Here is a 26,974-nt window from a genome sequence, read left to right as displayed (position 1 = left end):
CCAATGATGAATCTTCAATTTTTGATGTATTCACATTGTTTATGCCTTCTTTGCATATCCCAATATGACATGTGTGGAAGCTAGGAAAGTTCATCAGATCAAATATGACATGTGTGTTTAACAGACAAATAAGGTGGTTATGTGCACATGATGTGCAAACTTATGCATTGTTAGGAAAATCATGTTGCATGTTAAGAGTGGAGAAGAATGGTTTTTGGTTTAATGTTTTGGCAAAAAAAAAAAAAAGTATCAGTAAATAGTGGTGTGGCCGAGGGTTATGGTAGAAACTCATTATGGTGGGAAAAATACTCAAAAGGTAGGGTATAGGTTTTGGATTGATCCAGTTAGTTGGTTTTTAAAAAAATGGTAATGAAAGAGATTCATTATTTTGGTATGATTCTTGGGGGAGAGGTGCACAATTAAAGGATTAATTTGATAGACAATGTTGTCTGACAAGCAATAAAGATGTTTATGTGCTTGATATGATATTGAGTGATGAAAAAGGGAGAAGTTTAGGTGGAGTTGGAGGTGTAAGTTGTTTCAGTGGATTGTATAGTTCATTGTGGTGTTTTTTTTGTTGGTTGGTAACATTGTTGTGTATGAAAATTCTTGGATAGAGGGATTAGGGGAATTTTTTTTATGACGACGAATTTCAGGTCAAAAGGCTTATCAATCATTGAAGTTGGAGTCCAACATCGAAACACTACCTTTGTATGATTTTACGTGGAATAAAAACAATTTTATTGATGGTCTCTCTCTTTGTGTGGAAGATGTTACAAAATAGAATCCATACGAAGGATAATCTTTCAAGTTGTGGAGAAGCTTTTTCGAAGTTAGACTGTGTTAGTGGTTGCATATTATTTGAATCTTCTCAACAATTTTTGGTAATGTTTGAAATTTAGTTTTTGGTTGGTTAAGTGTTAGTAGTGTAATGCCAAATAGTATGTTGAAACATGTATTTTTTGGTGGTTTATGTTTCTCGCGGTAGGTGCATTGTGAAATGATGCATGCGATTTTAATGACCACTAATCAATTACTGAAAATATGTTCATTCACAAATCAATTAGTTAATAGAGAACTCTGAATTTGATTGTTAGTGTGCCTTTTTAGCATTTTTAGATAAACGTGATGGAAATCGTGAAACACTAATTATAATTTCTTTCTTAAATGAATTTCCAGCTTAAGAAAAACCTCAAGATTGAATTATCTCTTGACTTGGGAAAAATCACAAGATTGAACTCAAAACCCCTTGTTGAATTGAAAAAGATTTCTTATCGTCCCATCCAAATCCTTTTAAGTACTTTACTAGTTCCGACAAGAAAAATATTATAACAATGTTTTTGATTAATCATCTTTTTCTAAATTACAAAAATTACTTTTTTTTTTTGTCTTTAGTATTTGAAAAATGTGCTATAGGTAGTTATTGTTGTTTTGTTTTAGTTCCTATAGTTTTCTCATTCGAGTCACTATACAATATTAATATCGTAGTCGCCGTAAATATAATTCATTTGGTAGAGATGTTGTAGTATGTACTGATCGGAATTCGAACCCCAAATTCTCCACTTATTTACTTTTAAGGAGTGAACTTTTGGTCACTAGAAAATAAAAGACACATAGTAGATGTGAATAAAAATGAAATTAATATTGTAAAATTATTATTATTATAATTATAATATGAGAATTATTAAAATAAAATTACAAATACATAACACCATTTCTCAATTTACAGAACTCGATGGAACAATAGTGGCAATAAATAATGATACAATAAATGTGTAATACAAGTAGATGTGAAATTGTCATGTATCCATGACAACAATGTGACGTTGTGTTAAAAGCATACAATGAGAGAACAATAATAACACAAATAGAGTATTATCACACGATGAACATTTAAATGTCACGGTCTCTTTTGCATTCTGGTGGAACTTGAGGCAAACGTTTTCTATCAGTGCAATAGTTGTAAATGGTGTATTTCTCTCGCACCCATCTTAGTCTACGCCATTGAGCAGCATCAAGATCACGAAATTCAGGTTGATCCCACCATCTTTTACCTTGTGTTGCACAGAACTTTGCATTAACAGAGGATTCACAACCATCAATGTGGAAACCTTTGTAGCCTGCTATGAATGGTGCTTTGGACCAATCAGTTTTCTCTAATCCACCTCTTGTGGCCCAATCATCTGCATTCCATAAACTGTTGTATATCTTCATTGGTTGGTCAAATGGGAATCTTACTCCTAAGTCCTTGCTGTTTTTGAACACTCTTATTGGAACATCATCCACAAAAAATCTGCAAACCAATCATAGTTTCAAAAAAATTAATTAATTACTCAAATTTGGACCACAATAGTTTTGAATGACACAATAGTTGAATCAAGTAGTACTTACACAATCTGGTACATGTTCCATAGAATGGAGTATCTGTGAAACTCTTTTGTTGGATCAAACCAGAGAAAGATCCTTTGTTCTTTGTTACCTTGTCCACCAGTGAACACATTTGTTTGTAAAATGTAAGGTTGTCCTGTTCTGTTCCCCAAGAACTCAAAATCTATCTCATCATGCTCAGCATTTTGTGAAGATAACTGTAACATAGTTCCAATCACAACAATTATTATCATTACGACAAATTACTAAAAATAGAAACAAAGATGAATACAGTAATTGTTTTTGTACATACATAGAAAGCAGTTACTGTGCCAGCTGAATCACCAGGAACCATCTTTATGTTCATACTGAAATGACCAAACAAGTATGAACCTTTGGATTGAAAACCAGTACCTGTTAAAAAAGTAGTTAGAAAAATGAACAATGTAGTACAAGTTTAAAACTAAGGGCATGGATTGACATATTATACAATATCTACTAGCATAAGCATTTATGATATGTTCGTATAGCTTATACACAAGCGCTTATCATGATAAATGTTTATATTATAAGTTGTAAATTAAGTTGTTTATCCGAGCACGAGCTAAATAGAAAAGCTATGAAGTGTGTTAAACACTAACCAGTGTACTTATCAAGATGAAGTTGGATCTCTGAACCACCATTGAAGTATTTGATATGATCAAAAGCCCAAGTGGGGTAATAGTTTCTGCCAAATGGTACATCAACTGGCTTACGTGGGGGAGCACATAATGAAAAAGAGACTAGTGATGCTAAAATCAAACATAGAGTCCAAAATGAAGAATTCATTTTGTGTGTTGTTTCTTTCAAGTTGTGAAAGGTAGTAGCCAAGACTTGGGTATTTATAAGCTTAAGACCCCTGTCTTGGAGGGTTTTAGACCCATGTTCCTCTCTCTTTCTTAATATACTTATCTTCATCTTTTTAATAATTTTTCTTGGGGGGTGGGAGGCAAGAATCATGTAGGGCTTTTGTTACGATTTTAGTGTTGGAACAAATTATATTGGGAGCCTATTGAGAGTTTATTATTATTCAATATTTTACTTTGGTAAATCTTTAGTTCACATGTTAATGAATTAAGAATAGAAAATTTATCTCAAAATTTGTGTTGAAAAAAATGATTTTTAAACTTAAAAGAATTAAATACATAATATTTAGATAAAATTTTGTTTTTTTAGAGTAATTTTTAACATGATAACTCTCATACAATTAAAATAAAATATAACAAGACAACTCTACCACCGGAACTTGGTCCAATTGTAAAGAGTTGGTTTTCAAATCGCAAATGTGTAAATTCAACTCTTGTTTAAAGAGTCTGAGGTACTCGTTAACATTTCTCTTTTGTTCATATAGTTTTAAGATACGGGTATTTTATATGGAATATGAATCCCTCTTTGTTTTCTCTGCTAACAAAGTGAAAATGACAAATCCACACACATGATGCATCTATATTATATTTTGAAACTTAAAGTGCTTCTTCATTGTATCAAATGATGACATATTGCATCCTTCACCCAAAAAAAAAAAAGACATATTGCATCAATAACGAGGCTCATCAAACTTGCTTTCGAGTAGTTGCGTAATAGATGGAACAATCCTTTGATAAGGATAAAACCTGCAAAAATAATATAATAATCGTAAATAATTAATTTCAACTACAACTAACATGCATATGTAAATGATGGGATCTCATAAATGATTAACTTAATTATCTACACGATTCACAAATTCAATGAGTCCCCTAGTGTCAATTTAAGTCTTCCCATCAAAAGGATCTTCTCATGTGTTACGTTATAAAGATGATGCTAAGCTTGTACATGTGGGTTACTTAGCTAGATGACTTTGGCTTTGGCCAAGAAAATGGCAGTTGTAGTGGATCAAGATACCCCCTCCGTCCCGGAATAAGTGACTCATTTTCTAAAAAAAAGTGTCCCAAAATAACTGACCCATTTCAATTTTCAATACAACTTTCATCATTCCCAATACAATATAACACTAAATAATACTACTTTTATCATTCCCAATACAATATATTTCACTTTCCCCTTTATTTATACATTTTTCTTAATATGTGTGAAAAACAAAATTGTGTCAATTAAATTGGGACGGAGGTAGTAGTTAAGAAGGATTCCCTACATGATCCACAATGACCTACCCTAACCATATAGCCTCTGCACACAACCAATTTAGAGAGAAATATATTATAGAAATACCTTATGAAAAGAAATAGAAATCATATGAAAATAGAGCAAGGCTTTAATTACTTGGTACTCTAACAAATGGACAGCTGAATTGGGTCCCCTAGATGTTAGTTTTGAGCTTGATGTTAAAGTAGTATAGTCGATGTATATACGTACCATTCTTGATGATAACTCTGAATTTGGGTCCATTATCACATCTTGTAGACATCTTGTTTGATCTTTTAGCCAACCTAAATATATTACTAATTTTGTGAAATAGAAAAGTTAGTTATTGTCTGTAGTACCTTCTTGCATTGCCTAGTTAATTTTAAATGAAATGCAAATTAATTTTGTTCAAATAAAAAAAAATAAGGCTTAATTGCAGTTTTAGCCCTCTAACTTTCCCAAATTTTGGCCCCTTAAGAAAAAAAACTACAAAACCGCCCCCTAAATTTTGCAACTGTAGCAGTTTTGGCCCCCCAAGGAAAAAAAAAGACACGTGGCACCTCACTTAGGGTGCCACATCAGCGTAGACCGAGGCAAAATTGGCATTGGGGGCCAAAACTGCCACAGTTGCAAAACTTAGGGGGCGATTTTGTAGTTTTTTCTTAGGGGGCCAAAATCGCAACTTTGGGAAAGTTAGGGGCCTAAAACTGCAATTAAGCCAAAAAATAACAACAATGCATGAGTTATTTTCATGTTCAAATGTGTTATGGCTCGTACATGTTACTTGGTCAATTCCAATGAGCTTTGCATCTCATTCACCTCATCATTGTTTTAAACGGCTAATTGAAGATCTTCCGTCACCTCATCATTGTTTCAAATGGCTAATTGAAGATCTTCCGCTCAGTAACGCCTCAACGTCACATAACGGACGTGGGATCAACAGTGATGGCGTGTCATCTAAAACGACTTTCTATCAACTGTCCAACAACTCCATTCTCACAACTATAAAAGACACTCGTCATCACCAATACAAGGTACACAACTTCCATCAATTTTTACCTCTCACTATTTTGCTCGCATAATGATTTGAGCGTCCAAGTGCTTGCAAATAGACCCAACTTACATCTTGACGTTTGTTGCTCGATACAAGTCAACTCTGATCACCATGTGTTAACAAAACTCAAGAATATGTATGTATACACTCACAACAAGGATTTCGACAAGCAACGACAGTTGGAGCAATATTCGAAAAGGATTTATTAACTTTACTCTCGCACATATAGACTGTAGTTTTGTTGATGGTATAATTACGTCCATGATCACTATGCGGATGTAAATACAAAAAGAGTGACATTTGAGGTTTACAAATTGCGGATGTAAATACAAAAAGAGTGACATTTGAGGTTTACAAATTCTCGAAAAGGATACACATTGATACACTTGGTAAGAAGTTTAAAGTAAAATTTTTGTCTTGAGATTTATGTATTTAACATATCGAAGCATAAAAAATTAACTTTTTCTACATAAAAATTATCAATTGTTTCCATTTTTAAATCCTTATCAAATGCATTTAGGGGGTGAGTGACTCCAAATGTATAACCAAGTGCATTTAGGGGTGAGTGACCCCAAATGTACATTGAAAAATAAATGAAGCTAAATGGTTTATGGATTATTAAGAGATAAAGAACAATTATTGTATGAATGGTGTCAAAACTCTCATTTATGAATTATGATGAAGTTGTAGTATATCAAGTGATTTTATGGGATGAGCGACAAGGCTATACCGTAGAACTACCATATGATCTCGGCTAATGTTACTTAGGCCACATTTATTGCATAAGTGCTTATATTTGTAATTTATTTTCTTTGTTTTCGAATTCAAACTTAATTTTTAAGATAAATATTTCGTCGACAATATTATAAATTAAATAATCGATAAATTTTGTTTTAAATCAACACTCAATAATACACCTATGAATTCTAGTTTTAAGAATGGTGAATTTGAATATACTAACTTAACATTAAACATTTACATAAAAATATTTTTTAACTGAATTTGATGAAAATAAGATCACGGAACATATATTTTTAGGTGGCATTTAACATGGAACACTTGAAAACCTTCCCACCATGGGAAAGTCTCTTTTTCCTGCCACCTGTAAGTCAAACAGGTTTTATTACCTTTGTTTGTTTTTTCAAAAGGAAAAAGATTGCTATATTTAATAGAATTAACATTTCTGTTGATTAATATTATTTCCTTCTTCTCACTTTAGATGCTTTGTCCAAGCAAACGTAAAAAAAATTCACGATCAAAGAAAGATCCAATTTTTATAAATCTTCAATACCATCAGTTCATTTTAGGATAATAACTTGGACTCCGAGACTGAATTCTTCTTCCCTTGAAATTACGCCCCGCTGAATTCTTCTTCCTCAATACCATCGATTCATCTTAGTTTATTCTGGGTATGTGATTGTGTTTTTATGCTGGTTTTCTGTTCTACAATAGGATTTATTACTCCACTCAATGTATGAAGGCAAAGGATAAATTTACTCCTTTCACACTTTCCTTGAAGTGTTTTAATTGGAAATTAAAAACATATAAAATAAGGAATAATTCAAGCTGGATAGTGGTTAGCGGTGTGCTACAGCGAGTAACGCAATGGCGATCTCCAGAAAAATGAACATGTCAACAACCCTTGTTTTAACTTTTATTTAATTTTTAATCTGAACCTTAAATTCAAAAAAAGAAGGAAGAAAAAAAGAGAGATTATAACAGTACTTAAAATACGGTGTTAATTGTTTTTTTTTTACTTTTTTATTAATTTTTAATAATTGGAATCCAAAGCTTTAATTATTATTGCAGAATTTTGAAAAGAAGAAAAAAAGTGCTTAATAGGTATCCATTCCTTCATCTTAACCACTCAATATTATATAAATATATCAATGGTTAAAAAGGTGACTTTCCCATGGTGGGAAGATTTTCAAGTGTCCCATGTTAAATGCCACCATATTTTTAGGCTTAAAGACTGATTTAGTGATTTGTTTGATGAAAATAAGATCACGGAACATATATTTTTAGGCTTAAAGACTGATTTAGTGATTTGTAACAAAAGCTACAAATTTTCATATACATATATTTTTTTTTTTGAAGGATATACATATATTTTTTGTGTCTCATCTTTTTAAGATTTTTCTTTTATTGGTCAAAAGCTACAAATTGTTTCACCGTGGAGTAGAAGATAATAAAAAGAAAGTTCAATAGTATATTTTTGTTTCTTTTCACTAACTACCTGCACTGCAATTTGACGTTGTTAAAATGAGGGGAGGTGGGTGCATTTTGAAAACTGGAGTTTTATATTTTGAAATACCTCTGACAATCTAATATAGAGTATGCTCTTGTTTTAGGAGGAGTCCATTTTGAAAAATTTCACCCGTGTGTATTATTTTATTAAAAATTCGTCCTGCTACATGAAGTCTCAAGATCATAATGAATTCCTCCTAAAATAATCAGGAAATGGCCTCGAGAGATCAGAAATGGATGTAACAAACTGTTGTTATTATTATTATTGAAATTGACAAATCAATATAGAATGAAGATACATAGAGGCTCCACTGGGTTCAACCTTAATTCCTTATTACATAGTTCAAGTAATATACGGTGGCAATAAATAATGATACAAATAAATACAAGATAAAAATTATGGTAGAGCAATAATAAAATTACATACATAGTATATAAAAATTTAATTAAATGTCACGGTCTCTTCTACATTCAGGGGGTATCTGAGGGAAACGTGTTCTATCAGTACAGTAATTATAAATGGTGAATTTCTTACGAACCCACTTAATCCTTTTCCATTGAGCAGCATCAAGGTCACGAAACTCAGGTTGGTTCCACCATTTTCTACCTTGTGATGCACAGTACTTTGCATTAACTGAGGTTTCACAACCATCAATGTGGAAACTTTTGTAACCTGCTATGAATGGTGCTTTTGACCAATCAGTTTTCTCTAATCCACCTCTTGTTGCCCAATCATCTGCATTCCATAAACTGTTGTATACCTTCATTGGTTGATCAAATGGAAATTTCACTCCTAACTTCTTGCTGTTTTTGAACACCCTTATTGGGATATTGTCCACAAAGAACCTACACATACATACATATTTGAATTTTTCTTATTAAGATAATGTAGAGTTTACTCATCATATATATTAATATTACTACTTAAATATGTTATTTTAAAAAAAATTCTTTATCCCTTTCTATTGAATTGCATTAAAATTTATAAGTGCATTAATTATCTTTCAACTTGGTTTAGCAAACAACAAATACTATGCTGGATCGGTAAAAAATTGCTATGATAGATAGAAAGAAGATAAATTAATAATGTAAATTACTAACAAATTCAATATTATTATCATTTTTTTAATTATCATGATTTAGTCATGATTTAGTCAACACAATTGAAGCTGACACACGTTTCAACTTATCCATGTTGCGCACGTGACATCTCTAAATAAATAAATTTCAGTCTTATATATAAGTGTTGAGTATACTCTCAACTAGTTAATTAAGATTCTATATATGGGTCACAATAATTCAATATTCACATAGCCATGCGATTTTAGTCATCCCATTAAGAAAGACTTCAAAACTCCAAGTCAAAGCATGGACCGTGGAGTATATATCTTTCTATACAAACAAATACCATTTTTTAAAGATAAATGATATTTATACAACCATTTTCTAACAACTTTTTGACAACTTTCTCTCTCATACTCACATTATCTTCTTATTCTCTCTCTTCCTTTTTCTCTCTCTATTATTTTTGACCAATCAAAGAAGAGAAAACCAAAGTTGTCAAAAGAGTTGTACCAAAAAGTTGTTCAAATATCACTGCTCTTTTTGAAAACATGTATTTCTATTTCAATTTAATTAATACATTCCAAAATTTAACAAAATATATGGGGTAGTAACTTACACAATTTGATACATGTTCCATAGAACGGAGTACCTATGGTAGGCTTTTGTGGGATCAAACCAGAGAAAAATTCTTTGTTCTCTATTACCTTGGCCTCCGGTGAACACATTTGTTTGTAAAATGTAAGGTTGTCCTGTTCTGTTACCCAAAAACTCGAAATCTATTTCATCATGTTCCGCATTTTGAGAAGATAACTGCAATGCAACATTTCATTCAATAGAAGTTACAAACATAGAAACTATAGAATTAATCTCACTACAAAATTGGATCAATTCAAACATAAAATTTAAAATCAAATAAAATATATTTTTCATAAAATAATTTTTGTGCATACATAGAAAGCAGTGACTGTTCCAGCTGAATCACCAGGAACCATCTTTATGTTCATGCTGAAGTGGCCAAACAAGTATGATCCTTTAGATTGAAAGCCAGTACCTATTCAAAAATTGTATAAATAAATTAAACATGAACAATAATATATCAAGTTTGCAATTAAATAGACCAATAAGCCATAGATTAATTAATTGAACTTTGTTTTACATAGAAATTTAATTAAGGAACATGTAGGATACACACCAGTGTACTTGTCAAGAAGAAGTTCAATATCAGAACCTCCATTAAAGTATTTGATATGATCAAAAGCCCAAGTGGGCACATAGTTTCGACCGAAAGGTACATCTACCGGCCTTCGCGGGGTGGCGCTGAAAGCCGCGGACGTTAGACACAAAATTAGAGACCGAATCCACAACGAAAACTCCATTTTTTTGGTTTCAAATACGTTTCAACGAGTAAAAGCTAATGCAACTCTACATGTCTTCATGGCTTCAACAATATATATAGGCTGCAGGCAGATGAACCTCCCTTAGGACTTAGGAGTTGAGACCTACCCTTAATTATTTAATATTGACCTAAGTAAGGATCTTAGTTTAGAAGTAACTGATATCGTGAATCTGTTACGTGTTTACTGTAGTTTTGTGCTAACTAATCATCCATCACTTTCTACGTACCTAGAGTACTAATCATGCAATGTATAAAAATTTATTTTGCTAAAATTAGAAAGTGATAAATTCAAAACTCATTTTCACGGAATTGATACCAATTTGGTCAAAACAATGAAAAATAAATATGTAGTTTATATTGAACCGACATCATTCAAGTGGTTATCATCTTAATTGTAAAAACGATAAGAGATATGAGTTTTTATTTCCGAAAAATATCATTGTCGATCATCATTAAAATTTCTTATAATTTCAAGTATTGATTTGCAATGACTTATATGTGAAAATATTACACAAGCATACATATAAATTCTTGGCTTAAATGCACTTTTCAAATAGTTGCGATTTTAGCCCCCTAAGAAAAAAAAAATGGATATTTTGACCCCCTATGTTTTGACCCTCTTTTGATTTGCTGATTTTGACCAGTCAACGCCCATGTGTCAAGTCCCTTTGCTGAGGTGGCATACATGTGTGTAATTATTATTTAAAAATTAAAGGAAAATTATTTTTGCAATTTAAAAAAATAAAAAAAGGATGGAATAAAACCCTCTGCATCATTCAAATCACCATTCAAAGCACCATTCAAATCACCTTCTTCAATAAAACCCTGCATCAACGTGGTGAAAGTTTTCTCATCAGGCTTCAATTCGTGATTTGCCATTTCCTCAAGCATCAAAATTGCAGGCCTTAATTGATGTGCTTTACACAAAGCCTTAATCAAAACATTAAAAGTTGAAACATCAAGAACAACACCCTCATTAACCATCTTCGAATGAAGCATTTCAACTAGTTTAAGTTTATTATCCTCAACCAAAGCATTGAGGGCAATATTGTAAAAATGGGTATCTAGTATAATCCCTAATTCATTTTCCAATATCTTAAGCAAGTTTTCAATTTCATGGAAATTGGTAAAACTTTGGATAAGGGTAACGAAAGTGGTGGCGTTTGGGACGGAACCAGAGGATTTGAGTTGTATGAGAAGGGTTGTGATGGAATCGAAGGAAGAGGATTGGGTGAGTTGAAGAAGGGTTTCATTGGGAGGGAGAGGGTGGTGTGTTGTGGAAGAAGGGGTGGTGCAAAGAGTAGGGAATTTGAAGGTTGAATAGGAAGAGAAAGATAAGGGGGGTGTTGGTGTTGAATGGAGGTGTGGGTTTAAGGTGCGAGGAAAAGGGTGAGGGAGAGAGTGAAGTGGAGAGAGTAGTGTCATTGAGACAATATTACAAACATCAAACATGCGTGAGGAGAAGGATGGATAGTAATTTGCTGGTGAAGTTGGAGGCAGGGAGACTGTGGCAGTGGTGCGGCTTGAGGATGAGGCAGGGAATATATTCCATCCTTTTTTTTATTTTTTTTTAATTGCAAAAATAATTTTCTTTTAATTTTTAAATAATAATTACACACATGTATGCCACCTCAGCAAAGTGACTTGACACATGGGCGTTGACTGGTCAAAATCAGCAAATCAAAAGAGGGCCAAAACATAGGGGGTCAAAATATCTATTTTTTTTCTTAGAGGGCTAAAATCGCAACTATTTAAAACATAGGGGCCAAAAGTGCATTTAAGCCTAAATTCTTTCAACAACAAAAGAATCAGGTGAGGCAAAGGCTAGAATATTATTTATCCATTAAATAACGTCCTAATCTGTCAGGAAAAATCACGTTCACAACCCACTATGTTAAAACAACCATAAATTTTTATTCTTTTCAAGATCCTGCTTGGGTTTACAAATTACAAGGCAAAGTGCCTCGAGATCAAATTTGGATGCAGCAAGCTCTTGATATTAGCGTTGAGGAATAGAATATGCACTAGATAGTTTTAAAGAAGAGAAATGATATTTGTAGATTATTTTGTGAAATTTTTTTAAACAACTTTCTCTCATATTCTTATTGTGTTCCTTTCTCTCTATTGTTTCGGTTTTAATTTGTACTAATATCTATATTTTTTTGTTATATTTGGTAATTTTATAAGTTGTCCAAAAAATAATTGTTCAGATGAAGAATACTATATGGTAATAAGAGATTGGGGCAAACTGTGTCTGTCGTTTTTTATGCAAGACCCCTCCATACGTGACTCTTTTGTTTATTTTACTATTAGTTTTAGGTAGTTTTGGTTTCTCATATTTAATTTCCTTTGCAGGGTGGCCAACCAGTCTTGTATGTCCAATAACTTCATGTGACCACCAGTCTTTCAAATTCTAAAAAAGATATGTACATGCAAATTCATTCTACATGTAGAGAAAGAAATATAATGAGAGACTGGGATAAATAAAGTGTTGAATGAGTGTTGAGAAAGTATATTCAAATATAATTGTTAGCATTTTTCAAATAATTTAGAGTGTCTCCAAAAGCTTATTTATTCTTTCTATCCCTAATTCTAATATTCACTTTAAGAAATTGTAATTTCCTTATCACTTAATTCCTTAATTCATCCACCCAAACTGACAAATCATCCTTATTCCAATTTATTTTGTTTATCTTAAAATTAAAACATAACAAAATCTTGTGTATTGTAACATGACATGTCTATAAACTATATTTAGTTCATCCTTATTAATAAACGTGGCAGCTTATGTAAATTTTTGTTTTTTTAGAAAGTCAAATTAGCACATTGAAGTTGGCATCTGGGAGAAACGAATCCGAGACCTTAAAAAAAAAAAAAACACTCCAATATCTCAATGCAGCATCATCATACCAACTCAAGTAGGTTGTGCTCATGTAAATTAAATATTTACAATTTATGTGTTATATATTAGTCCTTATATCATACAAATAAGCACTTATCAAACTCTTTACCCATATACACTCTAAAAACTTATTTAGTTTTTTTCTTAATATTTTTGTTAATAATTTTAAGAGTAAATTATATTTTTGACCCCTTAGTTATTTCTAGATTTCACTTTAATTCTTTAAGATTTTTTTTCCTTCATTTTGGTCTCTTAAACAACAAATAATAGACACTTCAATAGTCTATAGTGATTTTTATTCCAATTTGGTCCCTCATATTATAAATGGCACATACTTTCACTACAAAGAAAAATACCACTTATTACTCGTCACTTTCAAAAGATTATTGGCTGTCATGAGACTCTTAGTAGTTATTGGTAAAAACCCCTTATAGTCCCGTGCTAAGTAGCTCGGTTGGTGAGATAAATGACATTGAAGGAGGATGTCTTAGGTTCAAAACTTGTGATATGAAACTCAAATATGAATTTGTGACTGCTTTGGTAGCAACAAATTTTGTGAGGGCTTGGACCATCACAAAACTTATTACAGAGATAGTTGTTCAGGCTTAGTAAGGGGTTATATACAAGTAATCTATAAATTTTTATATAGTACTTTTTGATTCTTGGGTCTGTCTTAATCCTTGAGTATCCAAATCTCAACTCTCATGAATGACCTTTACACTGTCAAGCCCGAATACGAGATACGATACGGATACGAATCTGCACCGATACGTCAATACGGAAAAATTTCAAAAATTAAGATACGACACGGCTGGGATACGTTAATAAAAAAATATATAATTAAATATATAATATAATTATAGGGTTTTGCTAGAAGCCACCCATATAGGTGTCTTTTAGCAAGCCACACCTTAAGGTGTGATTTCCACTTTTTAGTTATAAATTTGCTAAAAAACACCTTCCATAAAAATTAGTTGGTGTCTTTTAGCAAATGCTCATAGAATAATTTATTAAAAGAAACCTTCATAAAAGGTGTCTTCTAGCAAAACCCATAATTATAACCATTTTTTATTAATTTGCAAATATATTAACAAACAAAAGAAACCAGTCATAGGCTCGTAGCACATCAACATAAATATAAATAATATTGATGATTAAGAGAGTGATGATTAGTCAATTACATGCACGATATATCCCAAAAAGAGCACCATCAGTGCTATACTATGTCCAAAAGGAACATTGTTAGTGCTATACTGTATCGATCCAAAAAAGAAGCACTATATCCAAAAAAGAACACATCATTACTCAAGAGTTAAATTATTTTAGTTAACATTAATTGGGAAATATCGGGGCAGATATTGGTGCAGGATAATTATCAGATACTCTCCTGATACGTATCGGGAAGTATCAGATAATTATTTTTTTAAAAAATAAAATTTAATTTTCGGATACTCTCTGATACGTATCGGGAAGTATCAGGCAGGTATCGGTGTAGGATACGCAGGGGATACGATACGTCATCCATTTTGAAGTATCAGAGCTTCATAGCCTTTACTCCATATAAAATAAGTCCGTGTTAGGTATCACACTGGGTGTGTCATAATCACGGTGGCCTACCGTGATTTTACAGAAACTAGTATAGTTTTTAGAAAATCACGATTGATGGTCATAATTCTAACACATTCACCGTGATACAAAACATACATTAAGTCTTTTATTATCCGAATAATGTGCAATTGTGGATATATACATATGGCATTATGGCTGTTGAAACCTGATAGATAAATCTCAAGAAAATAAAAGAAGAATAGCAATGCATGTGGGATCATGAGTTGAGTTGGGTGCAAAACTCTAGCTTTCCTTTTAAAAAAATAAAATTCGAGTTGAGGAAACTCACAAAACAAGATCACATGATTTGGTGATTAAGATAAGCCATGTTTATGCGTATTCTTAACTGGATTGTTGAGCAATAATTATAGGAATTATTAGTTGGTATAGAATAAAAGAACCCCCCATGATTTTTTTTTTCTCTTCATGATCCTGAGATGACTCTGTTCTGATACCCTCTTGTGGTAGAAAGCCAGGAATCAAATCCATCTACTATACATTAATAAAATGTTATTTACTTATTGTCAACGCTTTAGGAGATTCTTATGTACTAGTATTATTATCACATCAAATTAAGGGCCGGTCTGTTACAATTTTTCAAAAATAATTTTCATAGTGTTTCATTTTGTTGTTGTTGTTGTAATATTTAAACAAATAGATTTTCAAATAAAACTTTAAGTCTCAGTTTCGATTCTCCTTATTATCAATTTCGATGGGTTGGTTTGACTTCTTAAAAAAAAACTTCAAATGAAAAATTGGTTTAAATAACTTTTAGAAAAAACTATTTTAGGTATTTTAAAATATGTATGTAAATAGAAGAACTTTCATTTGAAGGAAAGCACACTCAATTGAATGAATGAACTCACACTTAACACAGTTACAATTTTCTCCTTTAAATGTGGGTTAGAAGTCTCACATTTAAAAAAAAAAAAAAAGCGAATGTTGGAAAACATATTGCATGAAAACACGTAAATAAATTGCTTTAAGGTTTTTGTTTGAGACGTGGTGTTCAATCTCCGTATCAAAGACGTATCTTTCCTAGAGCGGGAAGATGTCATGACACCCATCTGATACACATTTTTTTTAAAGGAAGTTTGGTGTCATCATTAGATTCAAGCAAACACACAAAAAGGGAAGTAAACAAAAGATAGAAAAAGAAAGTAAATTATATGTATTTTTCAAAACAATTAAATGATAGTGTATTTTTTTATATATGTCCAAATAATTTTTATTTCGGTTTGTGGCTACGTAAATATTTCTCGTTTTTTTAAAAATACTAGTGAAAAACAATTGTTGAACAATTATCCAACATATAATATATTTTTGGTTATCATGATATTGATAATAATTTGCTACCGCTGCTTACCAATGACTAATTTTCGTTAGAAATCTGTGGGACATATAAGGTGGCTTCTCTATTTTAAATTGGATTTTTTCGTGGGCATAAGTCAAAAATCGAACATCAAAGTCCCTTGGCATGTCACTATCCGACGTATAACATGAAAAACAATCGATCACAAATTTATATTGATACAAAGCTTATATCGCCGCTTGACAACGACCCATCTTCGTTATGAATCTATAATCTTCATTATGAATTTGTGGGATACATAAGATGGTTTTTTCCCTCCAATCAGATTTTTTCGTATGCATAAGTCAAAAATTAAACATCGATCTGACCACGTTTATGGAGTTTATGTTTATTATCATTTGAATCGACCTATGGTAGTTATCCAACTTATAATATGTAAAACGATCGATCACGAATTTACATGTCCCAACTAAAGAAAGTCACACGGGTGAGCAAAAATTTTTCGTTCCACCATTTAAATTGTTGTTTCTACTTTCTAGTTGATGATAACCGGTTTAGTATGATCCAAAAATGTCATCCCACTAGATTTAGAGACATGAAGGAGAAAAAAACGTGCTTTGTCTTGAACCTGACAATCACCAACACGTGGGTTTTCTTTCTTATCCGACAAAACATAGCACCAGAAAAACCTGTATACTCCCTCAGGTCACTATTATAAGCAAAAATTCACTTTTTAGATTCATTCAATAAATGATGTATGTGGTCTATATATAGACCACATACATCATTTATTGAATAAACTTAAAAAGTCAATTTTTGCTTATAATAGTGACCGGAGGGAGTACATTGGATATAGTTTATTGTTTTTATTATTGTCTTTTAATATAAATGAATTTTTGAAACAATTTATTACGTACATTAGTATTTCTATTTAATGTTTTCTGACAAACAGACTGAAATTATTCTTTGTTTCTGTTATATCATCAATCTATTACTATTACATTAGTCTTTCTATTTAATTTTTACTTATAAATAAAAATAAAAATTATACTTATAAATTCTCAAAACAACTGGTTACAACTAGAGATAGTTCAATTTCAGCTGTCCTGTCCTAGAGTACATTACTACAAAGCAGGCGTAAAGTGTGATAGTTGATTTCTAAATCTTTCTCTCTGGCACTGCCAATAATTGAGCTGGTTTATTTCATTTCATTCACTCATTTAGCAATTTTATGCTGCAAATTTCATTGCCCCAACAAGCAACAACCATATAACAGCACATGTTATTTGTTCCCAATACACAATCACATCCTACCGCCAAACGCTCCCTTCACAACTACGTGAATAACAATTAATTAATAATTTTCCTTCAAAAAAAAAAAAAACAATTAATTAATAATTTACACGTGCACAAACCTCTTTGTAATCCAACTATATTTTTTTGCCCGTAAACAAAGTGTTTAACACCACTGAAACTCAAGTATACAACTCTGTTGAGTTTAAATCCGAATGAAAGTGTTTAGTTGAGTAATATTGATATTGCCAATTGAACTAGGTCTTTCAGACTATAATCTTACTGTATTATTTTGATCATTTTGAAGATTTGGTTGAGTTTTACACAAACTAGTTTTTCAATGTATTTTACCTCTTTGATATTAGTGAAAGTGCAACAAAATAAAAGTTCTTTGATCTCAGATATGTATCCGCTTGGTTCAATCTAACTTTATAATTGATTTCTCTACTTTTGATTGCAAGAACTTTTTTGGATTTTCAATAATACCAACAAGCAGAAAATTGGTGCTACTAAAACAAGTTGGAAGACAACTTTCATGACGACTTGTTGGTTCATGTGGACATAGAGAAACAAAGTTATTTTGAAGAGGATTTTCAACAACCGAATGACTATGTCTTGACGATCTAGAATTTTACTAGAGAGATAGACTTGTGTTCGACACAACCGCCTCATCGCAATCTTCAAAGAAAAAAGACGATCTACATAGGTTGGATAAAACTCAACAGTGATGGAGCTTGCAAAGGAGATTATTCATGATGTGGTGGCCTCTTTCATAACTCTGAAAGGAGATGGTTAAAAGTCTATGTTCAGAAGATTGGAGTGTGTAATGCACTTTATGCGGAATTGTGGGGCATGTGTTTTGGTTCGGATATGATTTGCAGAGAGCACATTCTGCCACTCGTTGTGGAGAGTGATTCCAAAATTTTGATTGACATGGTTACATATAACTGTAAGTTTAGTAGACCAATTCCCACTTTGATGCGGCACATCCACAACCTCTTCGATTTGGAATGGCAAGTTCAATATTGTCAAACTTGGAGGGGAAGACAACTATTGTGTTGACTTGCTGAGTAACTTTAATTTTTCTCTAGACTCTTTAAATTGTACTAGAATGAAGACTCCGTCTAATGCGCTTCGTAGGCTTCACTTTGATGACATATATGAGGCTTCAATGCATATTAACAATTTCCATGGCTAATAATTTGTGATCAGGATGTTATTTTTGTTTTTTATTTTGAAAATTAATAATTTCCAAAATATATTTTGGAAATTGACCAAAATATTTTTTTCTTCCTGAAATTAACTCCTAATTATTTTTATTTTTAAATAAAATAATAGTAATAATAATATTTTTTCTAAAATATTGTATTCATGACTTTTTTTTTTATTTTTAGAAATATTATTGTATTCAAAATGTTAGTTTATTTTTATGGAAAAAAGATTTATTTAAATACAAAGCCCAAGTATAAGATACAATTACAAGATCATTGCTTTTTTTCCTTAAAAAAAAAGATCATTGCATTTTAGACCCCATGAATATGCAGACCATTTGAGAGATAACTTTTGAATGATAATTTTTATATTTTTAAAGGCTTCGAATAATAACTCTTGGATATTGTTTTACAGAAAAAGAGTAAATGGGAGACCAAAAGAACAAGAGCTTATCTAGATTTTTAGAAATAATTCCGAAAAAGCAAATTAAAAAAACTATTGAATGTGATTAAAAAATAATAATCTTTTTAGTCGAAGTGGAAGAGATGTTTTTGTCGTAGGGCTGTAGCAAAATCGTGGGTACTAACAAACTATTGAATGTGATTAAAAATAATAATCTTTTTTCATCTTCCTTCACACTTCTCGCGCACCCTCTAAAATTTAAAAATGTAATTGGATTCTTCGATTATATAATCCGAAATGAGGTTTATCCATATCTTTTTGGTGGAAGAATGTTTTTTCTTTTCACCAACTCAAATTCTAATATCCAAAAAAATAAGTAATTCGGATTTTATAATCCGGACACCCCTATACACCTTGATTTGAAGCATGTGCAAGTGGAATTCGGATTATAAAATCCAATAGTGCTTGTATTTCCAAATTATAAAATCCGAACACCCCAAATATACCCTTTTGTGCCAAAAAAAAGAAGAAGGAAGTAACATGTTCAAATTTGATAATTCGAACTGCATCAATACAAAGACTGAACTTGTTTGTGACATGGATAGTTAGTTTAGAACTATACAAACCATTTTGACCCTCTGCTTCAATGTGTTCCTTGTGTTTCATGTCATTGTTAGTTGTTCACAGTGTGTTCGAGTCGAAAATTCGAATTTTAAGCGACTGTGTCAGTTTCCTTTTAAACTTTCAAAAAAATTAGAAAAAAATATCAAGGAACAAGACTCCCTTGGAAGAGACTTCTTACGAGACTTCGCTCGTAAAAATTAAAAAAATCCATCTTTTATGACCTATTTTTCATTTTTGTTACAAATTTCATATTTTCAGAAAAATTTGCATTTGTATTATTTGATTTTTATAATTTTTGGGTGGTATTTTTTTTTCTCTCCAATTCATTTGATAAGTTTTGTCATTTTTTACTTTATTTTTTGATGGTTTTTAAAACTAAAATAAGAGAAGGTTTTGATCGTTGCTTATATTTAAGCTTCTTTTGGATTATATAAACCGAGCGGGGCAAAAATGAGAATTTTTTAGGGCACACGAGAAGTAAGTAAGGTGATAAAATAAATTCCCAAAGAAAAGCTATTGAATGTTGGCCCTAGAACCCAGACGTACTAAGGAGAGGCCTAGAAAATCTTATCCTTATTATACATATGAAAAAGCATGAATAATTTCTTGATCCCCCATCCCCGCGCCTCTCCTGCCTCTTTGGAAAATCTAAAAAATACTCTCAATTTTCGGATTATAGAATTTGAATTTGGTTTTCCTGAATTTTACAAAAGAGAAAAAGTTTAGTCATGATTGAATCGTGGTTAGCAATTTTTTCAGCATTTTCACATAATCAAGTTCTAGAATTCGAATAGAAACAAGCGTTTATACACATTCAAATTTTAGGATTCGAATGATCCTTTTGCATGTTTTGAACCCTTTTTCTGTTAAAATTAAATTATATATTTTGTTTGCCCAAGTAAGGTTCAAAGCATGTAAACGGGATGTTCAAATTCTAATAAATCAAACATGTAAAAATCCTAAAGAAAAATCAAACAAACATTTAACCATGGCTATATAGAAGGAAAACGCATTCCATGTTCTAGATTATAAAAATTTCGGGGCATTTTTGGGTTTCGGGGATGGGGGAAGAAAATCTCTAATTTCTGTAGTGATTTTGCAAATTCATAGCCCAACACAGATATTGTCATTTGATAATTTTAGAGATAAATTGATCAGTGAAAAAATCCTCGCTTGCTTCATCTTCGTACCATAACACTTTCTCCGATCACTGTTATAAACATATATTTTACTTTGAGGTTCATTGATTGAATAATTGATATATGTAATTTATAATCCAGTTTTGATACATCAGTTTTCAATAAACTTAAAAAAGTTTTGCTACCGAGTGCTCCAAAACACTTTTTAAACATTTCAAATTTAGAAATTATTTCTTAAAAAATCAACTATTACAATTTTGAGTACAATAAATATACAATTATTCATAAAAACTTATCTTTTAAATTAGGGGTATTAGTCACTTTAGTCCCTGAATGAGAAAGGAGCAGTCACTTTAGTCCCTGAATGCAGAGTCATTGCAAAACAGTCCCTGAATATAGACTCTGTTAGTCAATTTCAGGGATTAAAGTGACTAACAGAGTCTACATTCAGGGATTAAATTGGTTAACAGAGTCTACATTCAGGGACTAAATTGACTAACATAGTATACATTCAGGAATTATTTTGTAATTTATCTGCATTCATGGACTAAAATAACGACTCATTTCCTATTCATTGACTAAAATAACTAATTCCCCTTTAAATTATTTAGAATGTCTCAAGGGAATTCGTTAACACTTCCCAACTTAAAAAGGTATAATAGTGTGGTCCCTTTAGTTTGGACCAGTACAAGTTTGGGTTCAACTTGCACCACTAAAATGACCTGTTATAAAAGGTTTTCATCAGTTTATTTTATTTTATTTTATTTTTAAATAAAAATATATAGGTGACCAACCTTGTATTGTACACTCTCCTCTCTCTTTCTTCCTCTCTCCATCACCTTCATCTTCTTCCTACCTTTCACATTAATTTTCCTTCTATTTCTTTCTCTAACAAAAACCCTCCCTTAAATAATTCTTATAATCTCTTCACAACCCATATCTTAACATATTCATTTACTCTTTCTCCTTCCTTTCATCAAATTATCAGTAACTTAATTCAACAAACAATAGATCTTGAATTTGAGAATAATTCTAAAAATTTGTTGAAATTAAAACCACTAGATTTGTAATTGATGGGAATTTGCTCTATAAATTCAGCTGAGTACACGGCATAAAACGGAAATAAAATCAACAAGACCATGAAAGAGAGCATGCTGTTCTAAATTGTTTAAACACCCAAATCAACAAGACAATTACACCTAACATGCATTGTTTTAGAATAGTCATTCTAGAAAGCAATTTTTCGGTGAAAATGAAACATACTTATAAGAATGGTCAAATGTGATGTTTGATATTGAGAAAAAAAAAAGTGAAGTTTGATCGATATAGGAAAAATAAATTTGGAAAGAGATGAAGAGAGAGAGGCAACCATTTTCACATAAATTTGAAAAAAATATATTTATCAGTCTATGTCTATGTCTAGGCAACCATTTTCACAAAATGACAACAGTACTACTGTGCGGGCAGTCTTAGAGTAGGCTTGGATGGTACTCCCTCCGTCCCATATTATTTGATATAGTTGACTCTGTCACGTATGCCAATGCACAATTTTAAACTTAAATTTCTTTAATAATCTAGTAAAAAAAATTACGAAAATTTGATATTTTGAAAATATTAATCGAGACGAATCTAACAACATCTTATATGCTATATTTTGTTTTTATATATTAGTAGAAAAATAGAGTCAAAGCATGTTACATGAATAATACAAATATTCTAAATAGGTCAAGTAATATGGGACGGAGACATCAGGTAGTGGACAGACAATCACAACCGTGTATATTAATTAATACTATATCATAATTCAGAATTCAACTAGTCCAAGTTGAACCCCAACATTCACTGGTCCAAACTAAAATTAACCTGAAATAGTGACTCTAGGGAGTATAAGTTAATTTCGTGAATCTTCCCCATGTAGTACTTATGTCATGAACCTTTTCTCCATCCAAGACTTCTAGTAGTCACTTATAGCATTAGAATAGTTTACAAGAACCACACTTATTTCATTGGATTCCACCGTTTTTGCAACTACTCCAACTCATCATCCAGAACCTCAACGTAGAGCAAGTCCAGCGTTCCAGCTGATCTAGAACAATTTTAATAGCTTATTACATGATTGTTGATCTCTTGAAGTTGCTTCATATTTTAAGTCCTAGATTCAAACTCATATGAAAGGAAAAAAAACAAATCTAACAATTAATTACTAACAGTTTCCCATTTTTAAAAAAAAAAATTGAATCATTTTTTTTCTGTTAAAGGATTTTAAATTTAATCAAATAAATATAAATTTGGGGTAAAAACAGAAATTTGGGGGTTTAAGAGATATTGAAGGGGCTTAAAAAGAAATTCTTGTAACATTTCTGCTAAGATAAAGCCCAAATATGAGCCTTACACAAAAAGCCCAATAATAGATTTGACATGAGCTCGGCAAAATTGGGAGAAAATTGCTTTTTTCACATTTGTTTTTTAAACACACATTTCAATGTGTTTTTAAGAAAATTTGTATGTCAGAAAATCAATTTTTAAATTGGGAATCCCAATTTGGGATGCCCATGAAACTAATGTTGGTTCATAGTTAACTTATTTAATATAGATTTCTATGTATTTTCTTCAGCAAACAGAAAGATATTCCATAATAAAGAAGAAGAAGGATAATGTAAAAAGTTTACCTTAGACAAAAGGAAATATATAATTTATAAATATGAGGTTCAAAAAATTACCTAGTGGCTAAGCTGCTTCAGTCTAACCCTCAACTCAATGGAACAAGAATACTCCCTCCGTTTCAAAATACATGTCCAAGTCAACCACTTCACATATGCCAATGTATAATTTTGACCGTTAATATCTTTAATTATCTAAAGTAAAAAATTATAAAAATTTAATATTTTGAAAATATTTGTTGAGACAAATCAAACAACATCTTACATGCTAATATTTGTATCTATACATTAGTTAAGAAGTATGGTCAAAGTAAGCCAAGTGAATAGTGCACATTCCAAAAATTGGACATGTATTTTGAAACGGAGGGAGTAATATATAAAGAGCAGAATAAAGGAAGGATCTTTTCTTTTTTCACCTTTTATTTTGAGATAGAGTTAAACTAAAGTTTTTTTTTTTCCCGGGAAAAGTGAGTTAAACTAAAGTAAGATCTGTAAATTTTCAAAATAACTGATTAATTGAAAGTGTATGTTTGATTCTAGTTATAAAGGGGTTGAAATTGATTCTAGAGACATTTGAATTTGTTGCGGTAGAAAAGGACATTGTTTTACACATAATTAATCATAGTCGTTGATATGAGATCAGACAGTCAAGATTCATATCAGTTTCAAGTTTTCAACATAGTTGAACGATTTCGACCATTGATCCAAATCAGACACTCCTAACTTGTTACGGTGTCATGTAATAGGTGTAATAGAGGAAATCCAAGTCCATTCTAGATGTGTTGAACTGATTTTGACATCTTTGATTATTTCGATAAAAATTGATTTTTCTTATGGAGTTGATTCTACTTAAAATTAGAAATTGTAGTTTTTAATTCTAGAATTGATTTTTACACATTTACACATAAATTTACATTTCAACTCACTTTTATAAGAATATATCCAAAGTCCAAACACAAATATCTTTGTTTTCAACTCACTTTTAATCATGATCATTTTACAATATCAATTGACTAATAAAAATCGATTGCCACAAAACCAAACATACTTATGCTAAAAGAGTAAAGATTATGCATTCAAGCATCCTTACTAATCCTATTTTTTTCCTTCTAATGTGCTTGATTAGGAACTCACTAAGAAAACATAAATGAAATTTGAAAAGTAGTGTTATACTTTTAGGAAGCTTCATAAATGGAAACAGTTAATCAATTGACACTCCCAGCTAGATTATTGGTGCTGGCTTGCAATTCATACCTCACACCTTTTGATGCAAATATTCTCTCCTTTATTTTGGTTCTTTTCAACATGTGATAGATGCATTGCTTGATTTAGTTATGTTTCTAGTAGCTAGCTGTTATACCTTCACTCCTTGTGCAGAATATGGAGCACTCACTTTTTCAACCTAGCTAAAGAGCAACATTTTCTTCTTCTTTCCATTCCATTAATATTGAGAGTCCCAAATTATATGTGAGCAATAGTTATACGTTATAGATAAGGGTCGGGACAAATAACATACTCCCTCCGTCCCGGAATATCTGACCAATTTTCTAAAAAAAAGTGTCCCAAAATAACAGACCCATTTCAATTTTCAATACAACTTTCATCATTCCCAATACAATATCATTTCCAATACAATATATTCCACTTTCCCCTTTATTTATACATTTTTCTTAATCTGTGTGAAAAACCAAATTGGACCAAATATTCTGGGACGGAGGGAGTAATGGTTAAGAAGTATTACGAATTAGAGGTATATTTGATTTGTGCTAACAAACTAACTAATATTTGTTTATAGAAAAAGCCTTAACTGAAGCCATAATCCTTATCTTGGGATGTTTATATTAAACCTAAATGAAAAATCCAATATAATAGTAAATCCAAATATTTTATATCATTTGAGCACTTGTTGATATTTAGATCTTAAAAATACGACACTCACAATGTCCAGTCTTAAATGTGAGCAAAGAAGATAGTTGAATCTCACATTGTCTGATGTTAAAACAAATTTTGCGCTTTATATATTTAGTCTTAGATCCTAAAAAATAAAATAGTATCAGAGGTGGGGTGTGTCACAATAGAATTATTTATCAGCATGTTTTTGGGTTTGGTTGATTTAGACCAAAACCTAATTTCTAAGAATAACCGCAAATGCATTATCATATTAATATGAATATACACAATGGTTGCAAATTTACAGAGTTGAAGCACCAATATCTGTGCTCAAATTAGCATTACAACATCTACAAGCAACATAGTCCATATTTCTATTCTCTTTTCTTTTATTTGATACAAAGCTATCTCAAAAAGAGAACATGGTGGAGTACTATGACACACCACCATCCAAAAGCAAAATGGAAAAAAAACAAAAATAAAAGAACAAAGAAATCACACCCTAGTTAATTAATTCTGGGTTGTGCTCATCTTAATTAAACCAACCAACCATATATAATATAATATAGTAAAATAAACCAAGCTATTCCTTCTAAAATCTCCCTTATTCTTGAAAAAAAAATGTAATATCAAAGGGAGAGAATGATGAGGTTGAGCTTTCGTGTATCAAACCATTGAATCAAGAACAAACTTGAAATTCAAGTACCCTTTTGCACCATTTCCCTCTTCCTCTTCAATGAATCTTGTTTCTGCAAGATTATATTCCTTTTAAACCTTCTAATAAAAAGATCCGCAACTTCATCAATATCATCCTCAAGTTTAAACTCTTTTCCTGCTTCTTCCTTACAATTCTTCACTTTATCAATCACCGACCCAGCAAAATCCAATCCTTCAGAATCAAAAAGTGTGTGAGTCAAATCAGGGTACTTGTCATCATCATCATCTCCATAACCATAGCCATAGTAACTATCATATCCATCTTCTTGGTCTTGTTGTTCATCTACGACTTGTGTTTCACTTGGATTTTGCAATGCTTCATAAGTGTGATGATGAGCATTGTTGTTATACACAACTAGGGCTTTATTGTGATCATCACAATTGCCACCTTCTTCAATTAAACCATCTTCTTTGGAGCGATGATGAGAATGGCTCCCCCAAACAGAATGAAACTTATCTGAAATTGAACTCATAAGGAACTTTTTGTTCTTCATGAGTGAGAATATAATCAAACGAGCTTTGATGGCATTTGTTTTGGACTTTATAGCCATAGTTTTTGACTTTGTCATTGCGGTTAAACCGGCAATGATTTGCTTCAACAATTTTGCTGTTTTGCTCTTCATGTTTGTCATTGTAGTAATGATTGATGACTCTAGAAACTTTGCAAAATAGGTAGTGAAAGTAAAAAAATCTAGTGAACTAAATCAAATCAAAATTGAATATTTTTGTTTGGTAATGTTTAGGTTTGAGATTGAGAGAGAGGTGATAGTTTGAAGAGAGGATTATTATTGTACAAGCTTTGTACTTTGGCACGAACGAGTACAAGGGTTGGACAAGGGTTTATATAGGAGATACAACAAGGTATGATTAATAATAATGTAGTGTGACAATTAAATATAATTTAAAAAATGTATGGTTTTGTG

General features: G+C 31.4%; 3 protein-coding genes across 3 annotated transcripts; all 3 read right to left on the bottom strand.

Annotated features, from left to right (window-relative positions):
• Window positions 1–1,722: 1,722 nt before the first annotated feature.
• On the bottom strand, window positions 1,723–3,221 carry LOC146909264 (xyloglucan endotransglucosylase/hydrolase 1). The gene is made up of 4 exons (XM_085729822.1): window positions 3,009–3,221; window positions 2,681–2,781; window positions 2,392–2,585; window positions 1,723–2,293 (listed from the first exon to the last, which is right to left on the bottom strand). Exons 1-4 carry the CDS (start codon window positions 3,193–3,195, stop codon window positions 1,894–1,896), a joined length of 882 nt encoding a protein of 293 aa, XP_085585948.1. The 5' UTR covers window positions 3,196–3,221; the 3' UTR covers window positions 1,723–1,893.
• A 4,844-nt stretch (window positions 3,222–8,065) lies between these two features.
• Window positions 8,066–10,319, bottom strand: LOC146909263 (putative xyloglucan endotransglucosylase/hydrolase protein B). The gene is made up of 4 exons (XM_085729821.1): window positions 10,089–10,319; window positions 9,847–9,947; window positions 9,513–9,706; window positions 8,066–8,677 (listed from the first exon to the last, which is right to left on the bottom strand). The coding sequence occupies exons 1-4, from the start codon at window positions 10,270–10,272 to the stop codon at window positions 8,278–8,280; spliced, it is 879 nt and encodes a 292-aa protein (XP_085585947.1). The 5' UTR covers window positions 10,273–10,319; the 3' UTR covers window positions 8,066–8,277.
• A 15,254-nt stretch (window positions 10,320–25,573) lies between these two features.
• On the bottom strand, window positions 25,574–26,864 carry LOC146909262 (uncharacterized). Its single transcript, XM_085728101.1, has one exon. It carries the CDS (start codon window positions 26,681–26,683, stop codon window positions 26,033–26,035), a length of 651 nt encoding a protein of 216 aa, XP_085584227.1. The 5' UTR covers window positions 26,684–26,864; the 3' UTR covers window positions 25,574–26,032.
• Window positions 26,865–26,974: the final 110 nt, after the last annotated feature.

This window comes from Medicago sativa, chromosome 7 (genome assembly GCF_051527215.1).
Source record: "Medicago sativa cultivar Bolivia chromosome 7, Bolivia_mono, whole genome shotgun sequence".
Taxonomy (NCBI): Eukaryota; Viridiplantae; Streptophyta; class Magnoliopsida; order Fabales; family Fabaceae; genus Medicago; species Medicago sativa.
Note: the sequence above shows the minus strand (reverse complement) of the source record. Positions and strands in the feature narration are given on the sequence as shown.